We start from the raw sequence: 21328 nt of genomic DNA, 5'->3' as shown, positions 1-21328 counted from the left end.
AGTTTCATCTTCTTCTCTCCACACTGCTCCTCACACTCCTCAGTCACACCCAGCAGCACGCCACACACCGCAGCTAACACCTCTGAATCTAATAAAAGCTGTGCTTACTTCAGTAAGAGCTACAATAGCAGCTGAACAGTTCAGTGTTTCAGTGGTGAATCATCTTTGATACTGCAGTTTATACTGCAGTCCATTTCTGTTGGGATATCAGAAGGTACTAGTAGGAACATTTCACCTGGAATGTCCCCACAGGTGTGAATCTCTACAGGCAAAGTCAGGAGAGCCCCGCCTACCCAGAGTTTAGAATCCAAGATAGCTGCCCTGCGCATCACCAGTAGCTTTAAACACTTTATAAACATTATTATTACATCTCATTAAATCAGCTATTACTAACATTACTGTCCGACATGTATCTGCAGACATGTTTTTATGCTGCTTGGATGTTTAAAATACTGTATAATGTGTTGTTATAAACTGGTACTGCCAACAGTGCTAACAGTATATGGAAAGCAGAATTAGTCCAGCATCAGACTTTAAGGTCCCTATCATACACACTGCGCAAGGCACGTCACGATACTCTTTGCTATCTTACACCCCGTTAACGCAGTAAATTTTCACGCCTTGTGCCCACGCCATTAAAATAGCATCAGAGTTTAGGAATAAATCTACACTGATGGGTGTGGTGGTCTGAAAGTGTGTTCAGGTATGTGTTTCTCCTATGGTGGTGGAAAACACAGGTGCTCCACTGACTGATTAAAACCCTGACAACAGTCAATCATCAGAGTCCATTACTATAGCTCTCGTACACACCCACACACAGACGCACTGCAGAGCACAAATAAAATAACATTACTGTTCCCTTAAATAAGTTGCTTGCATATCTTCAGTGTGACCGCACAGGTCAGTATCCTCTGCTAAGATGCACAAAAGCACCACACTGTTAAGATACGAACGTGCCAAAGTCAGAGCTCACCTGCCTCCTAAAACCATGATTAACTAAGAGAATTAGTACTTGTTTAGTAATGTTTTTTGCACATTTCGAGCCACGAAAAGCGTAGACACACTGACCCCGCGTTAATCCAACTGCGCAATTGACCGGTGCACCCCATTACCGCTCATTTACCCTGTTTTTACACTGACAGGTGACAAGTCACTTGTGTTGCCCCACGTACGTCTCTTTGGTGTGTTTTCGACGCTGCTTACGCTGTTGTGAGTGGGCATGTATTCACTACTTTCTTTCACACTTAATGTTTCTCCAAAATGCCCTGTCTATGTGCAAAAAAACGGAAATAGAAAAAACATCAGCTATTTTCCTCTCTGTCGTGTTCAGAATCACACTGCTGGGAATATGAATGAAGTACAATTGGAATCAAAAGTTCACAAAGCAGAAACTGGGTTCCATGGATCCCCATGTCTGTTATTTGTCATAAGTATTTGTTTGGCCAACAGGTTTAGAATGCCACTTTAGAGCATCAAGCCCTGTTTGTCGCTTAATGCTCTGTCTCCGCTAAAAATAATATCCTCCCATAGGAAATGAATGGTCGCCTATTAATCTATTAATATTAGTCGCCTGCCAATATGAGTGCAGCGTTATACACTTATCTCTAGGGACAATTCAGCATAGCCAATCCACCTACCATGTGCTTTGGGAGCCTGGAGGAAACTGAAGTTTCCTGTCTTAGCTGCAGAAGTGACTGAAAAGGTTCTCCTGAAGCAAAAATAATTATTCGCCTTATATTGTTAATGAAACCATTTTTGGTACTATACCTATACCTATCACTAGTGATGCCTCAACACCAGGAGGGTGAAGACTAGCACATGCCACAGACTTCACCTCTTTTTGAACTGCTGCTGATGTAGCATTGCCAAGTAGCATCACAGTGCACTAGGAGGAAAGCAAAGCGACTCGGTTCTGATACATCAGCTCACAGATGCCTTGTGCTGATTGACATCACCCTAGAAGTGATGAGGGGAAAGAGCGCCTTCTACCCACCCAGAAAAAGCAAAGCCAATTGTGCTCTCTCGGGACTCTGGCAGCTGATGGCAAGCTGCAAGACTGGGATTCGAATCAGCGATCTCCTGATCATAGTGGCAGTGCTTTAGACTGATTGACGACTCGGCACTCTACCACATAGTGCAAATATAACATGTTCAGTTTCAGATTTGGGTTTTATCTGTGTAGACTGTACATTTATAATTAGAGAAGTTATCAACATGAAAACCAGAGAGCTGCCTTTTGGTAAAAAACATGCAATTATGAAGCTGAAAGCCATTGAGCCATTGCACAAATACTGTTCATAGCCAGTAAAACCGTTTGGCATGTCCTGAAGAAGAAAGTCGTCACTGGTGTACTAAGTTACAGATGTCGAACAGCCATTGCTTAAAAATCTTTTTCTTACCATAATAGAAGTCCCCCTGCTGGTACATCATCAGCGTCTGCACCTCGCTGCCATCGTCCTTGCTAAAGGAGAAGGTTCTGGTGTTTTCTGGTCGAAACTGGTTCTTCCAGCTGCCTCTGAAGTACATGGCATTCACCAGAGTAATCCTAGTCACACTGCTGAAGTCATCTGCTGACACCAGGTCATGGATCTTACCTGGGTAGAAGAGGCAAAGCAAGATTACCACTAGATTAGCTTTTAAGTTTCACTTTTAATAGTAATTTATCACTATTAATAATATGTCAAACTGTCTACATATAAATAGCAATGCATAAATGTATATATTTATAGTTTATATATTAATGCCTTTCACAGTGTAATAATGTATGTGTATTCTAAGTTATGTGTGAAATTCTATATTTCTATTAGTATTTATTGGGTTCTTGCTAATGTGAGGGGCCTAGCAGCTACATTTTTCACTCACCTGCGTTACTGTGACAATAAAATTGTATTAGATTTTTTTATATACAGTACCAGTCAAAATTTGCACACACCTCTTCTCAATCAAGGTTTTCTTTCTTTATTTATTTAATTTATTTTCTACATTGTATATTAATAAAAATAAATAAAACACGATGAATGAGAAGAAGTGTGTCCAAAACTTTTATTGGTTTTATTGGGACTGCTTTTAAGATTGAACAATGCTACTATTATTACAAAATAGATTTTTTTTGTTTAAAATTTGGACAATTTTGTGTACAATATGATATCACAACAATATATGGTCATATTATCTAACACTAGGTGGCCTGAGAGACTCCAGTCACTGCAGCTCTGTCTCTCCTGCTCCTGCTCTCTCAGTGGAGGAATAAAAGGATGATCTTCTCTGCGAGAGGAAATCTTCCCCGGGCCAGACGCAGGGATTTACTCTGCAGTGTCTGCTGGAGCTCCAGCTGTAACTCAGCCTGATGACAAATATTACATCACCCAGAACTCTAAACTGCTTAGCTTAATCTGGTTTAGTCTTGTTCTGTCTTCAGATTATTATAATACTGCTGACTCCCCGTCAGACCCGCGGCTCAGACTTCACTTTTAAATTCAGACTTTTCCATTAAAGTTTATACAACATTCACTTTTCTAGTGTATAGGAGTGTTTATTAAGGTGGTTTATGGTCTAATATCTCCTATTCTATTGTATAGGGGTGTTTATTAAGGTGGTTTATGGTCTAATATCTCCTATTCTAGTGTATAGGAGTGTTTATTGAGGTTGTTTATAAACTAATATCTACTATTCTAGTGTATATAAGTGATTATTGAGGGTGTTTGTGGAGTAATATCTCCTATTCTAGTGTATAGGAGTGTTTATTGAGGTTGTTTAGATACATGGATAGATAGAAACTTTATTTATCCCCAAAGGAAATTTAGGCAAGAAGTTTATGGACTAATATCTCCTATTCTAGTGCATAGGATACCATTCAGCGTCACCTGATGATCACCAAACTTCACCATCTGTACGTCCCTCCTCCCCTCATTCATTGGATTCACAATTTCCTTAGTGACCGACCACAAGCTGTGAAAATAGGTACTGTTTTATCACCACTCACCACCAGAAATACTGGCGCCCCGCAGGGATGCGTCCTAAGCCCTTTCCTCTTTACTCTCTACACCAACGACTGTGTAAGTCCCACACCCATCACAACATACTTTAAATACTCAGATGACACTGCTGTACTCGCACTCCTTAGTGATAATAACTCCATCTCAGCATATCAAGATTCAATCTCTCACTTTACACACTGGTGTAGTGATAACTCTCTTCAGCTTAATATCAGTAAAACTAAAGAATTGGTAATCACCAACCCTAGATCACAAATACACACAACTCACAATCCCATCTGTATCAACAGTGAAACAGTAGAATTGGTTGACTGTTTCAAATACCTTGGACTCACCCTGGATAGTAAAATCAGTTTTGAACAACACACCAACGAGATTCACAAACGCAGCCAACAAAGACTTTCAGCCATTCGTAAGCTTAAAGCACTTTTTGTTGCCCCCCGTCACTTACTCCTCCTGTACAAGAGTATAGTTCTATTTTCATTTACTGTCTACCTTGCTTTTTCAACATGTTAACTGCTGCCAATAGGAACAAACTTATACACATCACTAATACTGCATCCAAAATAATAGGCCTACAAACTCCCAACCTATCAGATCAGAACACTAAACTCAGTAGAAATAGAGCACAAATTATTGCACAGGATCCCAGCCACCCTTTAAACCCCTTTTTATTCTGCTCCCATCAGGGCGTAGAAACAGAACATTGGTATGGAAACGCGCACGCTTTGGGAAAAGCTTTGTGCCCTTTGCGATATCCACCCTAAACGAAAGTGCGCGGCGGTGAATTGTTGAACTTACTCACTTTGTTTGGAGTCTACCTGATTATATATGTGTGTTTTGGACTGTATGTGGGGATGGTGGAGGTTGGTGGGGACGGGATGGAACGTTTGTGTTAAGTGTATTTATACATGTATCTGTGTTTCGGAGGCTATGTGCTGACAGTGAAAACAAATTTCCCGTTGGGGACAATAAAGACTATCTATCTATCTATCTATCTATCTATCTATCTATCTATCTATCTATCTATCTATCTATCTATCTATCTATCTATCTATCTATCTATCTAGGAGTGTTTATTGAGGTTGAGTTTATGGACTAATATCTCCTATTCTAGTGTATAGGAGTGTTTATTGAGGTTGAGTTTATGGACTAATATCTCCTATTCTAGTGTATATGAGTGTTTATTGAGGTGATTTATGGACTAATATCTCCTATTCTAGTGTATAGGAGTGTTTATTGAGGTTGAGTTTATGGACTAATATCTCCTATTCTAGTGTATAGGAGTGTTTATTGAGGTTGAGTTTATGGACTAATATCTCCTATTCTAGTGTATAGGAGTGTTTATTGAGGTGATTTATGGACTAATATCTCCTATTCTAGTGTATAGAAGTGTTTATTGAGGTTGTTTATGGAGTAATATCTCCTATTTTAGTCTAAAGGAGTGTTTCTTGAGGTTGTTTATGGACTAATATCTCCTATTCTAGTGTATAGGAGTGTTAATTGAGGTTGAGTTTAAGGACTAATATCTCCTATTCTAGTGTATAGGAGTGTTTATTGAGGTTGCGTTTATGGACTAATATCTCCTATTCTAGTGTATATGAGTGTTTATTGAGGTGATTTATGGACTAATATCTCCTATTCTAGTGTATAGGAGTGTTTATTGAGGTTGAGTTTATGGACTAATATCTCCTATTCTAGTGTATAGGAGTGTTTATTGAGGTTGAGTTTATGGACTAATATCTCCTATTCTAGTGTATAGGAGTGTTTATTGAGGTGATTTATGGACTAATATCTCCTATTCTAGTGTATAGAAGTGTTTATTGAGGTTGTTTATGGAGTAATATCTCCTATTTTAGTCTAAAGGAGTGTTTCTTGAGGTTGTTTATGGACTAATATCTCCTATTCTAGTGTATAGGAGTGTTAATTGAGGTTGAGTTTAAGGACTAATATCTCCTATTCTAGTGTATAGGAGTGTTTATTGAGGTTGTTTACGGACTAATATCTCCTATTCTAGTGTATAGGAGTGTTTATTGAGGTTCATTATGGAGTAATATCACCTATTCTAGTGTATAGGAGTGTTTATTGAGGTTGAGTTTATGGATTAATATCTCCTATTCTAGTCTATAGGAGTGTTTATTGAGGTGGTTTAAGGGCTAATATCTCCTATTCTAGTGTATAGGAGTGTTTATTGAGGTTGAGTTTATGGACTAATATCTCCTATTCTAGTGTATAGGAGTGTTTATTGAGGTGGTTTAAGGGCTAATATCTCCTATTCTAGTGTATAGGAGTGTTTATTGAGGTTCATTATGGAGTAATATCTCCTATTCTAGTGTATAGGAATGTTTATTGAGGTTGATTTTATAGACTAATATTTCCTATTCTAGTGTATAGGAGTGTTTATTGAGGTGGTTTAAGGGCTAATATCTCCTATTCTAGTGTATAGGAGTGTTTATTGAGGTTGAGTTTATGGACTAATATCTCCTATTCTAGTGTATATGAGTGTTTATTGAGGTGATTTATGGACTAATATCTCCTATTCTAGTGTATAGGAGTGTTTATTGAGGTTGAGTTTATGGACTAATATCTCCTATTCTAGTGTATAGGAGTGTTTATTGAGGTTGAGTTTATGGACTAATATCTCCTATTCTAGTGTATAGGAGTGTTTATTGAGGTGATTTATGGACTAATATCTCCTATTCTAGTGTATAGAAGTGTTTATTGAGGTTGTTTATGGAGTAATATCTCCTATTTTAGTCTAAAGGAGTGTTTCTTGAGGTTGTTTATGGACTAATATCTCCTATTCTAGTGTATAGGAGTGTTAATTGAGGTTGAGTTTAAGGACTAATATCTCCTATTCTAGTGTATAGGAGTGTTTATTGAGGTTGTTTACGGACTAATATCTCCTATTCTAGTGTATAGGAGTGTTTATTGAGGTTCATTATGGAGTAATATCTCCTATTCTAGTGTATAGGAGTGTTTATTGAGGTTGAGTTTATGGATTAATATCTCCTATTCTAGTGTATAGGAATGTTTATTGAGGTGGTTTAAGGGCTAATATCTCCTATTCTAGTGTATAGGAGTGTTTATTGAGGTTGAGTTTATGGACTAATATCTCCTATTCTAGTGTATAGGAGTGTTTATTGAGGTGGTTTAAGGGCTAATATCTCCTATTCTAGTGTATAGGAGTGTTTATTGAGGTTCATTATGGAGTAATATCTCCTATTCTAGTGTATAGGAATGTTTATTGAGGTTGATTTTATAGACTAATATTTCCTATTCTAGTGTATAGGAGTGTTTATTGAGGTGGTTTAAGGGCTAATATCTCCTATTCTAGTGTATAGGAGTGTTTATTGAGGTTCATTATGGAGTAATATCACCTATTCTAGTGTATAGGAGTGTTTATTGAGGTTGTTTATAGGCTAATATCTCCTATTCTAGTGTATAGGAGTATTTATTGAGGTTGTTTATGGACTAATATCTCCCATTCTAGTGTACAGGAGTGTTTATTTAGGTGGTTTATAGATTAATATCTCCTATTCTAGTGTATAGAAGTGTTTATTGAGGTGATTTTTTGGACTAATACGTGTATACTCACTCTCTGTGTGGTTCTGGACCCAGGTGTTGATGTGTTGAGCTACAGCTGCTGACTCGCTGAAGTCCACCGTCTCTACCTGAGCGTGGAAATACTGTTTCATAAGGCGCAGGAAGTCTGCATTAAAGTGGACCCCCGACTGCAGGAACAGGGAGTTAGCCAGACGCACCACGTACTGAGCTTCATCTCCAGATAGAGCCAGGGTCAGGTTCCTCAGTACAGAGAACTCCTCATCTGCACATATACATATACACACACACATACATTTTATACAGTATATCACTCAGCCATTGCATTAAAACCATGTTCTTAGGTCCTGGAAACCAGTAACACCACACAATACCTGCCTGATATTGTGGAGATTTTACTGATTTCAACATATTAATTTCAAGAACTGACTGTTCACTTGCTGCCTGATACATTTCACCCTTCCATAATCACTTCTTCACTTCGTGATCACTTCTTCTCTTGGTGAAATGCTAGAGGCAATGTTATGGCCGATAAATCAATCTAAATAACAGCTTTGTTTGGCAACCACTGTCTACCACTGTCTCTGTTAATGAACTAAATATCAGGGTGAATGTTTACTAAAATTACTGTTAAAATGTACAGGGTCTCCGAGTGGTTCAGTGGTCTAAGGCGCTGCCACTATGAGCGGGAGGTCGCAGGTTCAAATCCCCGCTCATGCAGCTTTGCCATCAAGCCATCTAGAGGGAGCAAAATTGGCCCTGCTCCCTCTGGGTGGGTAGATGGCGCTCTCTCACCACATCACTCCTAGGGTGATGTCTGCAGCACAGGGCATCTGTGAGCTGATGTATCAGAACCGAGTCGCTGCGTTTTCCTCCAAGCGTGTTGGCTGCTCGGTAATGCTGCATCAGCAGCAGCTCGAAAAGAAGCGGTGGCTGACTTCACATGTATTGGAGGCCCTCCCGGTGTTTTGGGGCATTACTAGTGATAGGGGGAGTCCTAATGAGTGGGTTTGGTAATTGGCCGTGTAAATTGGGGAGAAAATGGGGAAAAATAGAAATAAAATTAAAATAAATGTACAGTATATAATTAAAGGTAAACATTGATTTTCTGATCATATGCTCCACATGACACTTTGTTTGTTAGCCACATTATCCTATATACCCAATATATCTTAGCTGATTGACTGAATCTGAACTCAAAGATCATAATATTTTCTTTTAATACCCTTAGTTAGACACTATAATAATCTCATCATTTTAAGATAGGAATTTGGGAAGCGTTATTTATGTTTACCCCATGTAAGTAAAAAAAAAAAGTACTTAAAATTTAACCTCAAATAGTTTTAGTTGCCCTCAGCTAACCTTACACTCTTCTATTGGTGTTGCTATTATTGTTGGGATCTTCTTTGTTATCCCCTTTAGTGTAAAAGCTTGCTGCAATGTAGATTGATACTAAGTCTAGGTGCTGAACAAACCAGACCGTATTTTATATTTCAGATTACTCAAAGTAGCACCTCTTGCTTAGATAACAGCTGAATTTTCACCTGAAATTCAGACTTTCAGTTAACAGCTGTGCTGAACTCGTCAAGAGTTAATTACTTGAATTTCTTGTCTCTTAATGTGTTTGAGAGCATCAGTTGTAAAGTAGTGAAGAGGTAGAGTTACAGATATACAGTGAATAGTGAATATTTGAGTAATGTTCTAATCCAGATTCAGGCAAGTGGCAAATAATAGTCAAACATTTTCAAGAACTCTTTAAGTGCAGTCACCACAAAGACCATCCAAAATTCCATGATGAAACTGGCCCTCATCAGGACTGCCCCAGGAAGGGAAGAGCAAGAGTTTCCTCAGTTGTACAGGATAAGTTCATCAGTGTTAACAGCCACAGAAACCACAGATTAGAGCACCTAAATGCTTCTTCACAGAGTATTTTAGTTTGTTTAACACTTTTAAGTTACTACATGATTCATTATTTATTCCTTCATAGTACGGATCACTTCAGTATTAATTTACAATGTAGGAAAAAGAGAAAACATATATAACTAAGCATTAAATGAGAAAGTGTGTCTTAACTTTTGATTGGGTGTGTGTCTGAGTTAGTTTTTTTACCTTCTCTAAAGTTGCTGTATCCCACAGCCTGGCGGATCTCCTGCAGGGAAGACCCCCTGGCCCCCAGCTCCACCATACCCAGTGCCAGGGCCACACTGAGCGGGGAGAAAATGATGTTTTCCTCTCCACCAGCCGTCTGCAGCTGGTGGTACAGCCTGACCGAGAACTCTGCCGTCACATCCTCAGGAACGTCCACCGCCCGGCAACCGCATCCACATAGCAACAGCAGTGGCACCAGTCCGAGCACCAACATGGTAAAGGAGGGACGGCTGGAGAGAAAGAGAGAGAGAGGGAGAGAGAGAGAGAGAGGGAGAGAGAGAGAGAGAGATGATGGATATTACTTTACAATATGATACAATAATACAGTACAGCACATTAAATTAAATGAGTTTAATGATGCTGCAGGATTTAATATTAATACCATCAATTTGAACTTCACACTGGCTTTTAATTAAGACTTGGCTGTGTGTGTATGTGTGTGTATGTTTGTGTGTGTGTGTGTGTGTGTGTGTGTATAAATGTGTGTGTATCTGTAACACAATACCATTTGTATTGCATTTTGATTTGAACTGCACATTGGGGTGGCCTAGACCCTAGGTCCTTAACATCATTTCATCCATCCCAACTATGTAATATAGGAATGATTGTATGAAATGTACAGTGGCTTGCAAAAGTATTCATACCCCTTGAACTTTTCCACATTTTGTCACCTTACAATCACAAACGTAACTGCATTTTATTGAGATTTTAAGTGATAGACAAACACAAAGTAGGACATAATTGTAAATTGGAACGAACATGATACATAGATTTAAAAAAAAAATCTATCAAACAAAAATCTGAAAAGTGTGATCACACTTTTTTGATTTTTTTAAATATAGATAATTATTTTTTTTATCATTTTCATTTCACAATTATGTGCTGTTTTGTTTTTGTCTATCACTTAAAACCTCAATAAAATACATTTACGTTTGTGGTTGTGAGGTGAAAAAATGTGGAAAAGTTCAAGGGGAATACTTTTGCAAGCCAGTGTATATAATAATATATGTATTCCAACAGAACAATGCTCGTCATATACCACTGCTATTTCAAGAGCTTGCCTTGAAGACCCTATGCCATGGCCTGACTAATCACCAGATAATCTATCCCTAATTGAAAATGCGTGGGAACTTTGTGAGACTTTTAAAGCTGAATATAATGAATCATTGCAGGACTCCATTAGGAACCTCTACAACTCCCTAACACAACTCTGGCATGTTGTGTTACACATGTATAACACACTATTCTAAATATATAATAATTGATTGTTCTGTATAAATAGCACTGCAATGTAAAATTGTGAGTTTAGTTTAGGCTACAGGAGTGAACTGCTGCTGGTCGGCTGCATCCCGATACTTTACTGAATCTTCCTCTCCTAGATTCTGCTGATCTGTTTTTTTATAATATCCATAATCTAGTCAGCTCTGACAGTATATTTACTACGACCATAAGAGCAGCAGAATAAAGAAGAGCACCCTCTATAGGTGTCTGTATTCCTATATATTTAGAACTGATATAACGTATAACTATAATATATTCATATTTAATTACAACACCTGTATATGCACATCTATGTGTGTATGTACACGAGTACAAGTGTATTTGTATGAAGGCCTGTGTGTGTGTGTGTGTGTGTGTGTGCGCGCATATCCTGCTGACTTCAGCTTCGGCACAGTGTGTGTATCATGAATGATTGAACTGTGCCCCTACCCACCTACTGCACACACACACACACACGCACATACACAAATACACACACAAATACACATTTGCGATAGCTAATTTATTGTTCATGCGGACCTCACACACAAACACACACACACACACACACACACAGACTCAATGACACACACATACACACAGACTCACACACACTCACACACAAACACACACTCACACACACAAACACTCACACACGCACACATTTGCATACAAGGCAATGCACACACACACACACTTCCATGAACACACACACACACTGCTGTCTGTATTCTTACATTGCTCAATCTCTCTGTTTCTGTCGTTGCCTGGCAACATTGTTTTCTGCACAAACAAAAAAAAATGAGAATGTTCCCTGTATGTGTGCGTCTGTATGTGTGTGTGTGCACGAGTCTATATGTGTGTGTGTGTGTGTGTGTTTGTATTAGCTGATGCAGTGAGCAGTGGTGATTGGTGGTCTTTACCGCAGTGATATTATTACACCTCATGAACAGGTTCAGTTTGTATCCATCTACAGTTCATTTCTCCACATCACTGTCCCTCCTGAACACACTGACCCTGCAGACCCGCCCCCAAAACCCACTCTACTGAACAACCCAGCTCACTTACACAGCCCAAATCACAGAAACCAGAGCTTTCTTCACTTTTAATAAAAGATAAATATAAATTATAAAAAAATAACACACATAATACGTTTCAAATTCATGAAAAAATAAAAATTGATGTAGTAACACGTGCACGGAAGCACAATAATACTAATAATACTACCAGCAGAAGTACAGCAACTGTGTTAGCCTTGGCGCTGTCAGTCTGCCTGCTCCAGATTCTAAACTTTATAACAAAGACTCTAAATCCCAGCATGCACTCACACCGGACTTTCCTGACTCTGACCAGGTCTAGGTTCAGCAACAGTATGTGCTGAAAGAATGAGGTCAGCTGACTACCTGAATATACTGAACATAGACCAGGTTAATTTTTCTTCCCTGATGGCACACCCATATTCCAAGATGACAATGTCAGGATTCATGGGGCTGGAATTGTGTAAGAGTGATTCAGGGAGCATGAGATCATCATTTTCACACATGGATTGAGAGAGTTCACTACAGAGTCCAGATCTTAACCTCATTGAGAATCTTTGGGATGTGCTGGATGGAGAAGAGCTGCTTTGTGCAGTGGTCAGACTCTACCATCATCAATGCTGCTGCAAGATCTTGGGGAAAAATTAATCCAGCAACACTGGATTGAAATAAATCTTGACATTGCAGAAGCTTATTAAAACAATGCCACAGTGAATGCGTGCTGCAATCAAAAATAAAGGCGATTCAACCAAATGTTAGAGTGTGTGACCTTTATTTTGGTGGAAAAAGTGCACTTTAAGAGAGTTGGATTCTGGCGTATGTGTAGAATTCGGCACAACACCCAGGAAAAACATGCCAATCTGACAACATTCTACAAACCAATCACTGTCAAGCATAGACAGATGACAGATAGTAGATGATGATGCCACTAAACTGCAGTGTGAATCCAAAACATTTACACCATGTTACAATCAAAAATGTGTACTATCTACTATCTATATTTGATCGCATTTAGAGACTTTGGTGTGGTTGGTGTGGCGTAGTGGATAACACAACTACCTGCTAGTGAGCTACCACATCATGTGGGAGAATGGGGTTTAGATCCCAACGTGGGTGACTATACTGCACTACAACAATAAGTGTCTTTGGGCAAGACTCCTAACACTACATTGGTCAAACTCTGTAAGAGGAATAACCTTTTAAGTCACTCTGGATAAAATTGTCAGCTGTAAAGTCAGCTAATGATGTAAATGTAAATGTAAGTATGGTGTCACATCAATGTCAAAAGTCGCGGGCGCAAAAATACCAGGTGAAAAAAGTTAACCAGCATGTTTTTTTACATTTTGTGTGTGTAAATGAACTTCTCGTGAGCACAAATGTGAAACTAGCGAGCAAAAAAAGGGAATTGTGTGCATGCTAAAGAAAATGTTGCTAATCAAGCTTAATTTTTTCTCCTCTCTGGTGTTTTTTTCCTCGCGCGCTGTGTGAATTACCTGCAGCAGCAGTTTGTGCTCGACTGAGTGTTTGGCGCTCAAGTTTTGAAAGGGGTGGTTTTCACAGTTTGGGGGCGGAGTCTGAGTCGCCTACCTCAGCAAATGCTATTGGCTGATATCTCAAGGGTAGGTAGAGCGGGTCGCTCCGGGCACTAAACCCGGGCAGACAGAGCAGGTCGCTCCGGGCACTAAACCCGGGCTAACTGCACCGGAAAGCGGGCTATTGGATGTTAGCATAGCCAGCTAGCTAACTCTCCTGCCATCCTTCCTTCCCCGCCCTTCTCTGGCTCGTGGAGGTAGGCGGTCCGTCACGAACCCTGGAGATATCAGCCAATAGCATTCGCTGAAGGAGGCGACCCTGACTCCGCCCCCAAACTGTCAAAACCACCCCTTTCAAAACCCCAAATCATCCTATCCAAAATATTGAATGGGGCTCTATCAATCCTTCCAGCTGTCAGGCCTTACGCCCCTCTAGCCTATGCCAACAGGTTCATGGTTTTGCTGTAATCTGTATGAAAACATGAACATTTTAGGTCAGTATCAGTAGAAGTTTGAGGAAAGGCCCTGTAAACCTCCAGGCTCTGAAACTAGCTGTGACCCCGCTTGGTTCCAGCAGATCATTCCAGAATCCTCCAGCGCGGGGGGGTGCAGTGTTTCAGGCCGCCGGTGTAACACTAGCCGTTCCGGGCGGGGAAAAACAGACAGCGGTCTGTGAGGGAAGGAGAAAAGAGGGCGCGGCTGGAACAGCAGACATGGCTGACCTTTCTCCTCGCTCAGGCTGCGTCCAGCACAAAGACCTGCAGCCCACCAGGGAGAAGCACACAGGCCAAACCGGCAGCTCCGCATCCCCCGCGGCCCCCCGACAGCCCCCAGCGGGCCGGGCCAGGTTTCAGTGGCCTTATAAAGCCAGACTCTGCCCTGACTCTCAGACTGAATGAACTTTAACTGAATTAAGGACACGTTAAATTCGTGGAAGTGACGAATCAGGAACCTCAAACACTTCTTTTTCTTGTTCTTATTTTTACTCGCAAAACCCCAAAAGCACACTAGAGTAGATAATTTGAGGGTTAATACAAGGCTAAAAAGGCTAAAAGCTAACGCTATCTTTCCAGTTAGAGCTTCACATATGATGGCTCTAGAGCAGCTTTTCTCAACTGGTGGGTTGGGGCCCAAAAGTGGGTCACGGACCCATGCTTGTTTAAAAAAAAAAAAAAAAAGAGAGAGAGACAGAGAAAGTTTCTTAATAATGTACTCTGAATGCAGAGAAGTGAAATATCTAGTTTTGTGGCTCTTGGTATATTGATATATATATATCATGTAGGGCTGCATGATATTGGAATCTTTTTTCAGCGATAAATATCGAGATATTAAACAATGCAGGGACCATGACGTCACCAGCACCACCCCCACCCCCACCTGTATACTGTCTCGCGTCTAGAACAATCAAGAGCTGAGTCAGCGCCAAGCTCAACTCAAAACCCGAGAAAAACTGCAAAACAACAGTAATCGCCGCTTTAATCAGGCATTTAAATGGCTTTTTAAAAGGTAAATAAGAGCATTTTTTCTGGGATTAAAGCTCGAATTATGCCGGCTGGGATAGTCTCCAGCCCCTCCCGTGACCCTTGATACCAGAGATGTAATTGGAAATATCTGCGCAAAACTGTGATGGATTGAGGTGCACAGCTTTCGACACCTGCATTTACAAGCCATGCGGTTACCTTGTGTTTACTCCTTATGTCCCCCTCCCCCTCGCGCTTCTCAGGCAGCAGCAGCCTGTCACTCACACAGACACAGAGACGATGCTGTGTATCTATGTCTTGTGTCAAGACTCTTAGGCTTTTCACATATTGGACAGTGGAAATAAGCTTTATTCAAACAAAATCAATTAATACAATGAAGTACTTCTGTCTTAACATATTGCTGTTAGATCAATAACCATGAGAAAAGTGCATTTTCCAGTGGCAAAAGAGAAGTATATATAGAAATGTATGTATGTCCTTATAAAGCATACCTAAACGGAAATAAACTCTAACGAGAGCATCTTTGTTCATTATTGCATATAATCACATTAAAAAGCATCAAAAAGCACCCAATATGTTAGATCCCTTTAGATCAGGGGTCGCTAGAAGGTCGGTAGACTAGTAGCTCTCCAGCCCAGAGGGTTGTTGACCCCAAACGAACCCGTGTCGTCAGGGTCGCGGTCCAAAACACTATCGCTGCCCCGGCTAGTGAATTGGGACAGGGCCGTGAAAAATGCCCTTATAAGGAGATAGGGAGAACAAGAGCGTGTGGAAAAACGAGAATGTGTGAAAGCTAAAGTCACACAGTGCGCGACAGAGAGAGACAGGGGAGGAATGTAAACAAAGCTCACTAGAGAAGCTTTTTATTTGAGTTCAAACAGCCTCCTGGGCCAGATGTTTCATGCTTGTGGGCCACATCAGGCCTGGGGGCTACCTACTGACGACCCCTGCTTTAGATTTATTATGTACATACAAAAGCGCCCTCTCGAATTATGAAAAGTGTGAGCACAAACTGTGAAATCATTCTCTTGATTTAAAGAAAAGTGAACACAAACTGCGAAACTGCTTCCTAATTTTAATTCCACGTCCCATCCCAGGCTCCGTACATTAGTGTGTAAACCCCCCAACTAACCTTCTCCAAAATATACTCTTTTATAAACACACACACACACACTGTTCCAAATCTGTCACTTTTCTCATAAGTTGCTTCAAAACGCACTTTGCTGGCAAACACACAAACACGTACACACATATGTGTGTGTGTGAGAGATGAGATACTCCCGAGCTCCATCTGGAGCAGAGAACACACACTCCAAATGCATGAGCGCACACACACACACACACACACAGAGTGAGGCAGTCTGTTAGCAGAGTCCTGGAGCGCTGCAGCATCTCATCCTCAGCCAGCTTAAAGCAGCAGATCTGCTAAACCCAGATCCACACACTGCAGGTTCTGTAGATAAAGTTCTGGTTATCAGTAGCATGGAGTGACATTACCTCTCTTCTGTGTTTTGTCATTTTAAAATACTGGAAATATTTAGCAGAAATTTGTTGATTTTGGATTAGACAAGATAGTCTGGTAACGGACATAAACCCAGGAGATTTGTAGAGATATTCTGTAATGTGTGAATGTGTTCTGTGACCTGCTGATCTGTTATGGGATCCATGAGATGACCTGTGATCTACTGAGATGTTCTGTAATCTATTGAGATGGTCTGTGATCTATGGAGATGTTCTGGTACCTACAGCGATGTTCTGTGATCTATTGAGATGTTCTGTAATCTATTGACAGGTTCTGTAGCCTATGGTGATGGTCTGTGGTCTGATATGACCTACTTCATATTGAGCCGCTGAAATCATTAAACGTTTGCATTTTTTTTTTGTGATGCTTTTCGAGGTTGCAGTGTGTTTCGGGTCATTATCTTGCTGCATGATGATGGTTCTACCACTAGGTTTGTTCATGAAGTAGAATTGTGATACCTTCACTCCTGTCCTCTCAAGGTTGTTGCTGATGTTACTAGGAGTTGTTTTAAGGTCTTTCTTTACAGAAATTACAATGTTTCTGTCATCAACTTAAGCAAATCCTACCTGTTCGACAACTGTTACTTAGTACACCAGTGACGACATTCTTCTTCAGGACATACATTCCAAACAGTTGTTCTGGCTATGGCCAATATCTGAGCAATGGTTTGATTGATTTTCCATCTTCTCTCAGCTTCACAGTTGCTTGATTTTGACCCATAGACTCAAAGCTCTTTGGTTTTCATGTTAGTTAGTCCTCTAACTATAAATGCACAGTATGCAGAGGCAAAACACAAATCTGAAACTGAACAATAAGAGATTCGGTGCTTTTTATCATCAATGCATCAGGACACACCTGGGCAACAAAACACACCTGATGATCACATGTTCCAATACTTTTGTGTGAACTCAGGTAAAAGTTGCTGAAGACTTTCTAAACTGTGTCAGATCCATAATAAATATCTGGAAATAAAAGCTAAAATGTTAATCTTTTGTCTCATATTCATATTTTAATGTTAAACTCAAATGTTTTCAGTCTACAGCAGAAATAAAGGGATTGGCCTCACGGTTCCGATACTTTTAAAGGGCCCTGTTTTATTAATACAGTATTATAAACAGTCACATTTTGACTTTATGACTGAAAATCTGTGATTTGATTAAAATTTGTTTTTAAAATGTTTAATAAAGGACGTACTGCACTCAGTATTTTGAGGGATTTGATGGATCAGAACCCCTGAAGCTCCTGATCTTCACATTTCCTCAGTGCTGTGATCTCCACAGAGCACAGGTAATCCATCAGTCACACACAGACCACCACCTGCCCAGTGCTGCCCACCAGCACAAGCTTTCAGATAGATGCTCTCTCTCTCTCTCTCTCTCTCTCTCTCTCTTTCTTCCCATCTCTTCTTCTGAAGCAGTTAACACCCTGTAATATGGTGAGATTTAAGCCTCCAATACTTGTATGTAGTGCTGTCACTACTGATGCAATTAGTAATCAAGAACAACAATGTATGAATCCAATATAATCAATAAATATATATATATATATATATATATATATATATATATATATATTTGGTCTGGGACATAATTTCAGTTATGTTATCTCAGTACGTCACCTCAGTGGATTTGAAGCGATCAAGGTGTGACCGAATTGCAGACTGCCATCTTTAAAGCAGCAGTTTATTAATTTTTTTATTTCTAATTTTTTCCCCCATTTTCTCCCCAATTTATAAGGGCAATTACCTAACCCAACATACTGTTTCAAAGTACTCTTCCACCTGCTCAGTGAAATTACAAATTCTTAAAATTAGTAATCAGACATAGGGATGCACTGAATTTTTTTGCAATCAATATTATTTAGCCAAAAAAGCTAAAAAATCTAATACTTTATACCGAACAATTACATTTTCTTTGAAAAGCCTGACGAAAAAATATTTAGGTCTTCAATTTATGCAGAGGTGAAAAGAGTAGCAAAATGAGTCAGCAGAAATGACACTTAGTATGCAACAAGTATGTGTTGGCAATACTTTGCAAATCAGGAGCGCTATAAACAGCAGGGTACTACTGATTTATACTAGGGCTGGGTATCAAAATTAAATACCAAAAAGGCACCAACTGAAATGTCTCAGCTCGCTCCGTCTTTTCTCTCTCTCTCTCTCTCTCTCTCTCTACACTTAGATATTATAATACAATAAAAAAGTCTGCCAGAAGTAAAACACATTACACTATTATTCATACTTAATTCATTTTTAAGTAATTGACATCAATAATATAAATCTAATTTAATTTTGCCAATCTAATGCTGATATTTAAAAAAAAGTCTTAAAAGCTGAAATACATCCAGCAGTATGCTTCAGGAACAATATTTGTAGATTAAGCACAAGCAATGATTGTTGTTCTTCATAAAGTGCCACAAACATGGTCCATTCAAAAAGATGGAGTCTCTCATGGTGATATTATGAGAATGAGATTTTTCATGTCGGCTGTTAAAACAAAAAATGTGAAGAATGTGTGAGAATAATTATTGTTTTTTGTATTTTTTGGTTGCAATTTAGGAAAGGTATTGAAAAAAGTATAATTTGGGTATCGGTATAGAATTCAAGGTATTGTATCGGTGTTGGGCCAAATTCAGCACCCCCACCAGGAAACGCACCCTCTTTTAGGAGCGCACAGATATCTTCTTGGCTTTAACTTTTTTTTAGAAAATTAAATAACCCAAGATACTGTTCTAAGCTACTCTGACTAAGAAATAATGAAAAAAACACTCTGAGAGGGGGTGCTTTTACTGGCGGGAGTTTTGAATTCGGCACAACACCGGTATTGGTATTTAAAATTTTAAAACAATACCCATACAATACTTTGGTGTAGGGGTGAGCAATATTATATCGTATACAATATATCATGACACAGAAATATCATGATATTAAAAATCCATATCGTGATAATAGGGCTGTTCTGTCTTAAAAGTAGTCTATTATTTACTGTGAAGCTTTAAGTGTATTTACATATATAAATTAAGTGTATATACACATATAAATCAGAAAAAGATAGAATCTATGAGATCATCTGATAACAGGCGTAAGGCATCTCTCTCTCTCTCACTTCAAAGCGACTCTTCTGCTGCTGGAGCTCCTCCTCAGGAGAGACAAGATAACCAGACTCCTCTCCTCTCCACAGTTCTCCCTCCATTAGCATGAAAGAGTGCCTAAACGACGTTTTCAGTTGAGTTCAAACGGCATTGCAGACTATAAACAGCCTCAAATCAGCGCTGCAGCTGAACCGCAGCTTTCAGAGCCCCCAGTCCTGCAGGAGGACCCCTGTGGACGGCCTGCGAGCTTCTGCTGGAGCTCAGAGAGTGTCAGAGTCGATCAGTCAGAGGAAGCTCTCGCGTCTCAGCGCTCACTCCCTTCAGATCTGTTTATTAATTCATCTGCACCGCCGCTCCGGTCCCTCCCCTTCAGCCATTTCATATAAACCTCATCAGCAGTGAAGACAGCTTCTCAACACAGCTCGTCTCAGCTCCACCCGCTTCAGGATCTGCACTCTACAGACCTATAGACCACTTTTACTGTAGGTTTTACTGTGTGTTTGCTTTTCAAAGTTTAGCTTTTTTAGTTCTACACTGGAGCTACAAACTCCAGTACCAGTACTGCAGTAACATAGCTAACAAGCACTGGAAGTCTATGTACACCAATTAGCACTGTACCTAAATGTCTCAAGCAGATATTACAGTTAAGGACGATGTGTTTTTATGAAAATTGATTTTCTCTCTAGTGGTGTTTTTAAAAAAATTGTTTCTTCGATTTAAATCTTCATTTGAATGATCCGATATAGATTAATATAAACCCAAATCGATCTTTAGAATTAGCCCATTTTCCCCGTATATGAGTACAGTTTTAATGTCTACTGTTTTTTCATTCATGAGACCATCCTTGGGATCACCACCCTTTGACTAGGGTGAGCTGGAGCACGAGGGATGGCAGCCGGAGTCGGCACTGCCACGAGTTTCCGTAAAAATGTAAGTCATTTTCTTGTACTTGTAATGTAAGACCAGATCTGGCTGAATCCACCGTTAGCTTAGCGGGTTAGCCGTTTTACCGATTAAGCCAATCCCCCTTTAGCCAGGTTTTCGAGCACCAAACGCGGCTGGCGCTAAACTACCACCTCCAGAGGTCAACCTGTATCTGAGTGATTTAATATGTAAATAGTTAAATTATGATTGTGTTCTCTATGAAGTTCTGTTACTGATTCAGATTATTTTGTCCTCAGGGATGAACTCAATTATCAGGCCCGGAGAGAGGCTCCTATAACGGGGAAAAAAAGCTCCGCTCAGACTGGCTATGTTTTTTCCTTTTAATTTAATAACGTTTTCTCTCTTTACATTATTCATTTAGCTTGTTGTGTTTTTATTATCACTTTGCTTATTATATTATCACATCTGAACTAGTGGGTATGGGTTCATTCTACACTTTTATTCACAAATAAATAAGACGTTTATAAAGCATGTTATGTTTTTGTTTTATGTAACTAAAATGTCAGTATATACGTTCATACAGCATTGTTGAAAATGTTCTGGAAGCAGGTTATGTTTTACCCACACGTAAACATCTGAGTAAAGTGGTCGTTCCAAACCTGTATAGAGATGTGAAGCACGGTTTTGCAATTAACTAAGTTACATTAAATGATATGAAAAAAAGATTTTCATATATATTTTTGTATATTAAATATTATAATATATTAATATTTCATATTTCATATATTAATATGTTACTAATAGAAGTTTAAGT

The 21328-nt window shown here is 39.5% G+C and overlaps 1 protein-coding gene and 1 long non-coding RNA gene across 2 annotated transcripts in view; one reads left to right on the top strand and one right to left on the bottom strand.

The window, feature by feature from the left end:
* Positions 1-21328, bottom strand: part of serpini1 (serpin peptidase inhibitor, clade I (neuroserpin), member 1) — a 41028-nt gene that overhangs the window by 8103 nt on the left and 11597 nt on the right. Inside the window, exons 2-4 of the mRNA XM_022664332.2 lie at positions 9669-9937; positions 7594-7824; positions 2400-2594 (exon numbers count right to left, since the gene is read on the bottom strand). Of these exons, the coding sequence (XP_022520053.1) occupies positions 2400-2594; positions 7594-7824; positions 9669-9921 (679 nt within the window). The 5' untranslated portion in view covers positions 9922-9937. The remainder of the gene's footprint in view (positions 1-2399; positions 2595-7593; positions 7825-9668; positions 9938-21328) is intronic.
* Positions 5461-6880, top strand: LOC125804541 (uncharacterized). The gene is made up of 3 exons (XR_007440647.1): positions 5461-5557; positions 5928-5981; positions 6826-6880. It is a non-coding gene; the product is annotated as an uncharacterized LOC125804541 (long non-coding RNA).

Source organism: Astyanax mexicanus, chromosome 9 (genome assembly GCF_023375975.1).
Source record: "Astyanax mexicanus isolate ESR-SI-001 chromosome 9, AstMex3_surface, whole genome shotgun sequence".
NCBI lineage: Eukaryota > Metazoa > Chordata > Actinopteri > Characiformes > Acestrorhamphidae > Astyanax > Astyanax mexicanus.
Note: the sequence above shows the minus strand (reverse complement) of the source record. Positions and strands in the feature narration are given on the sequence as shown.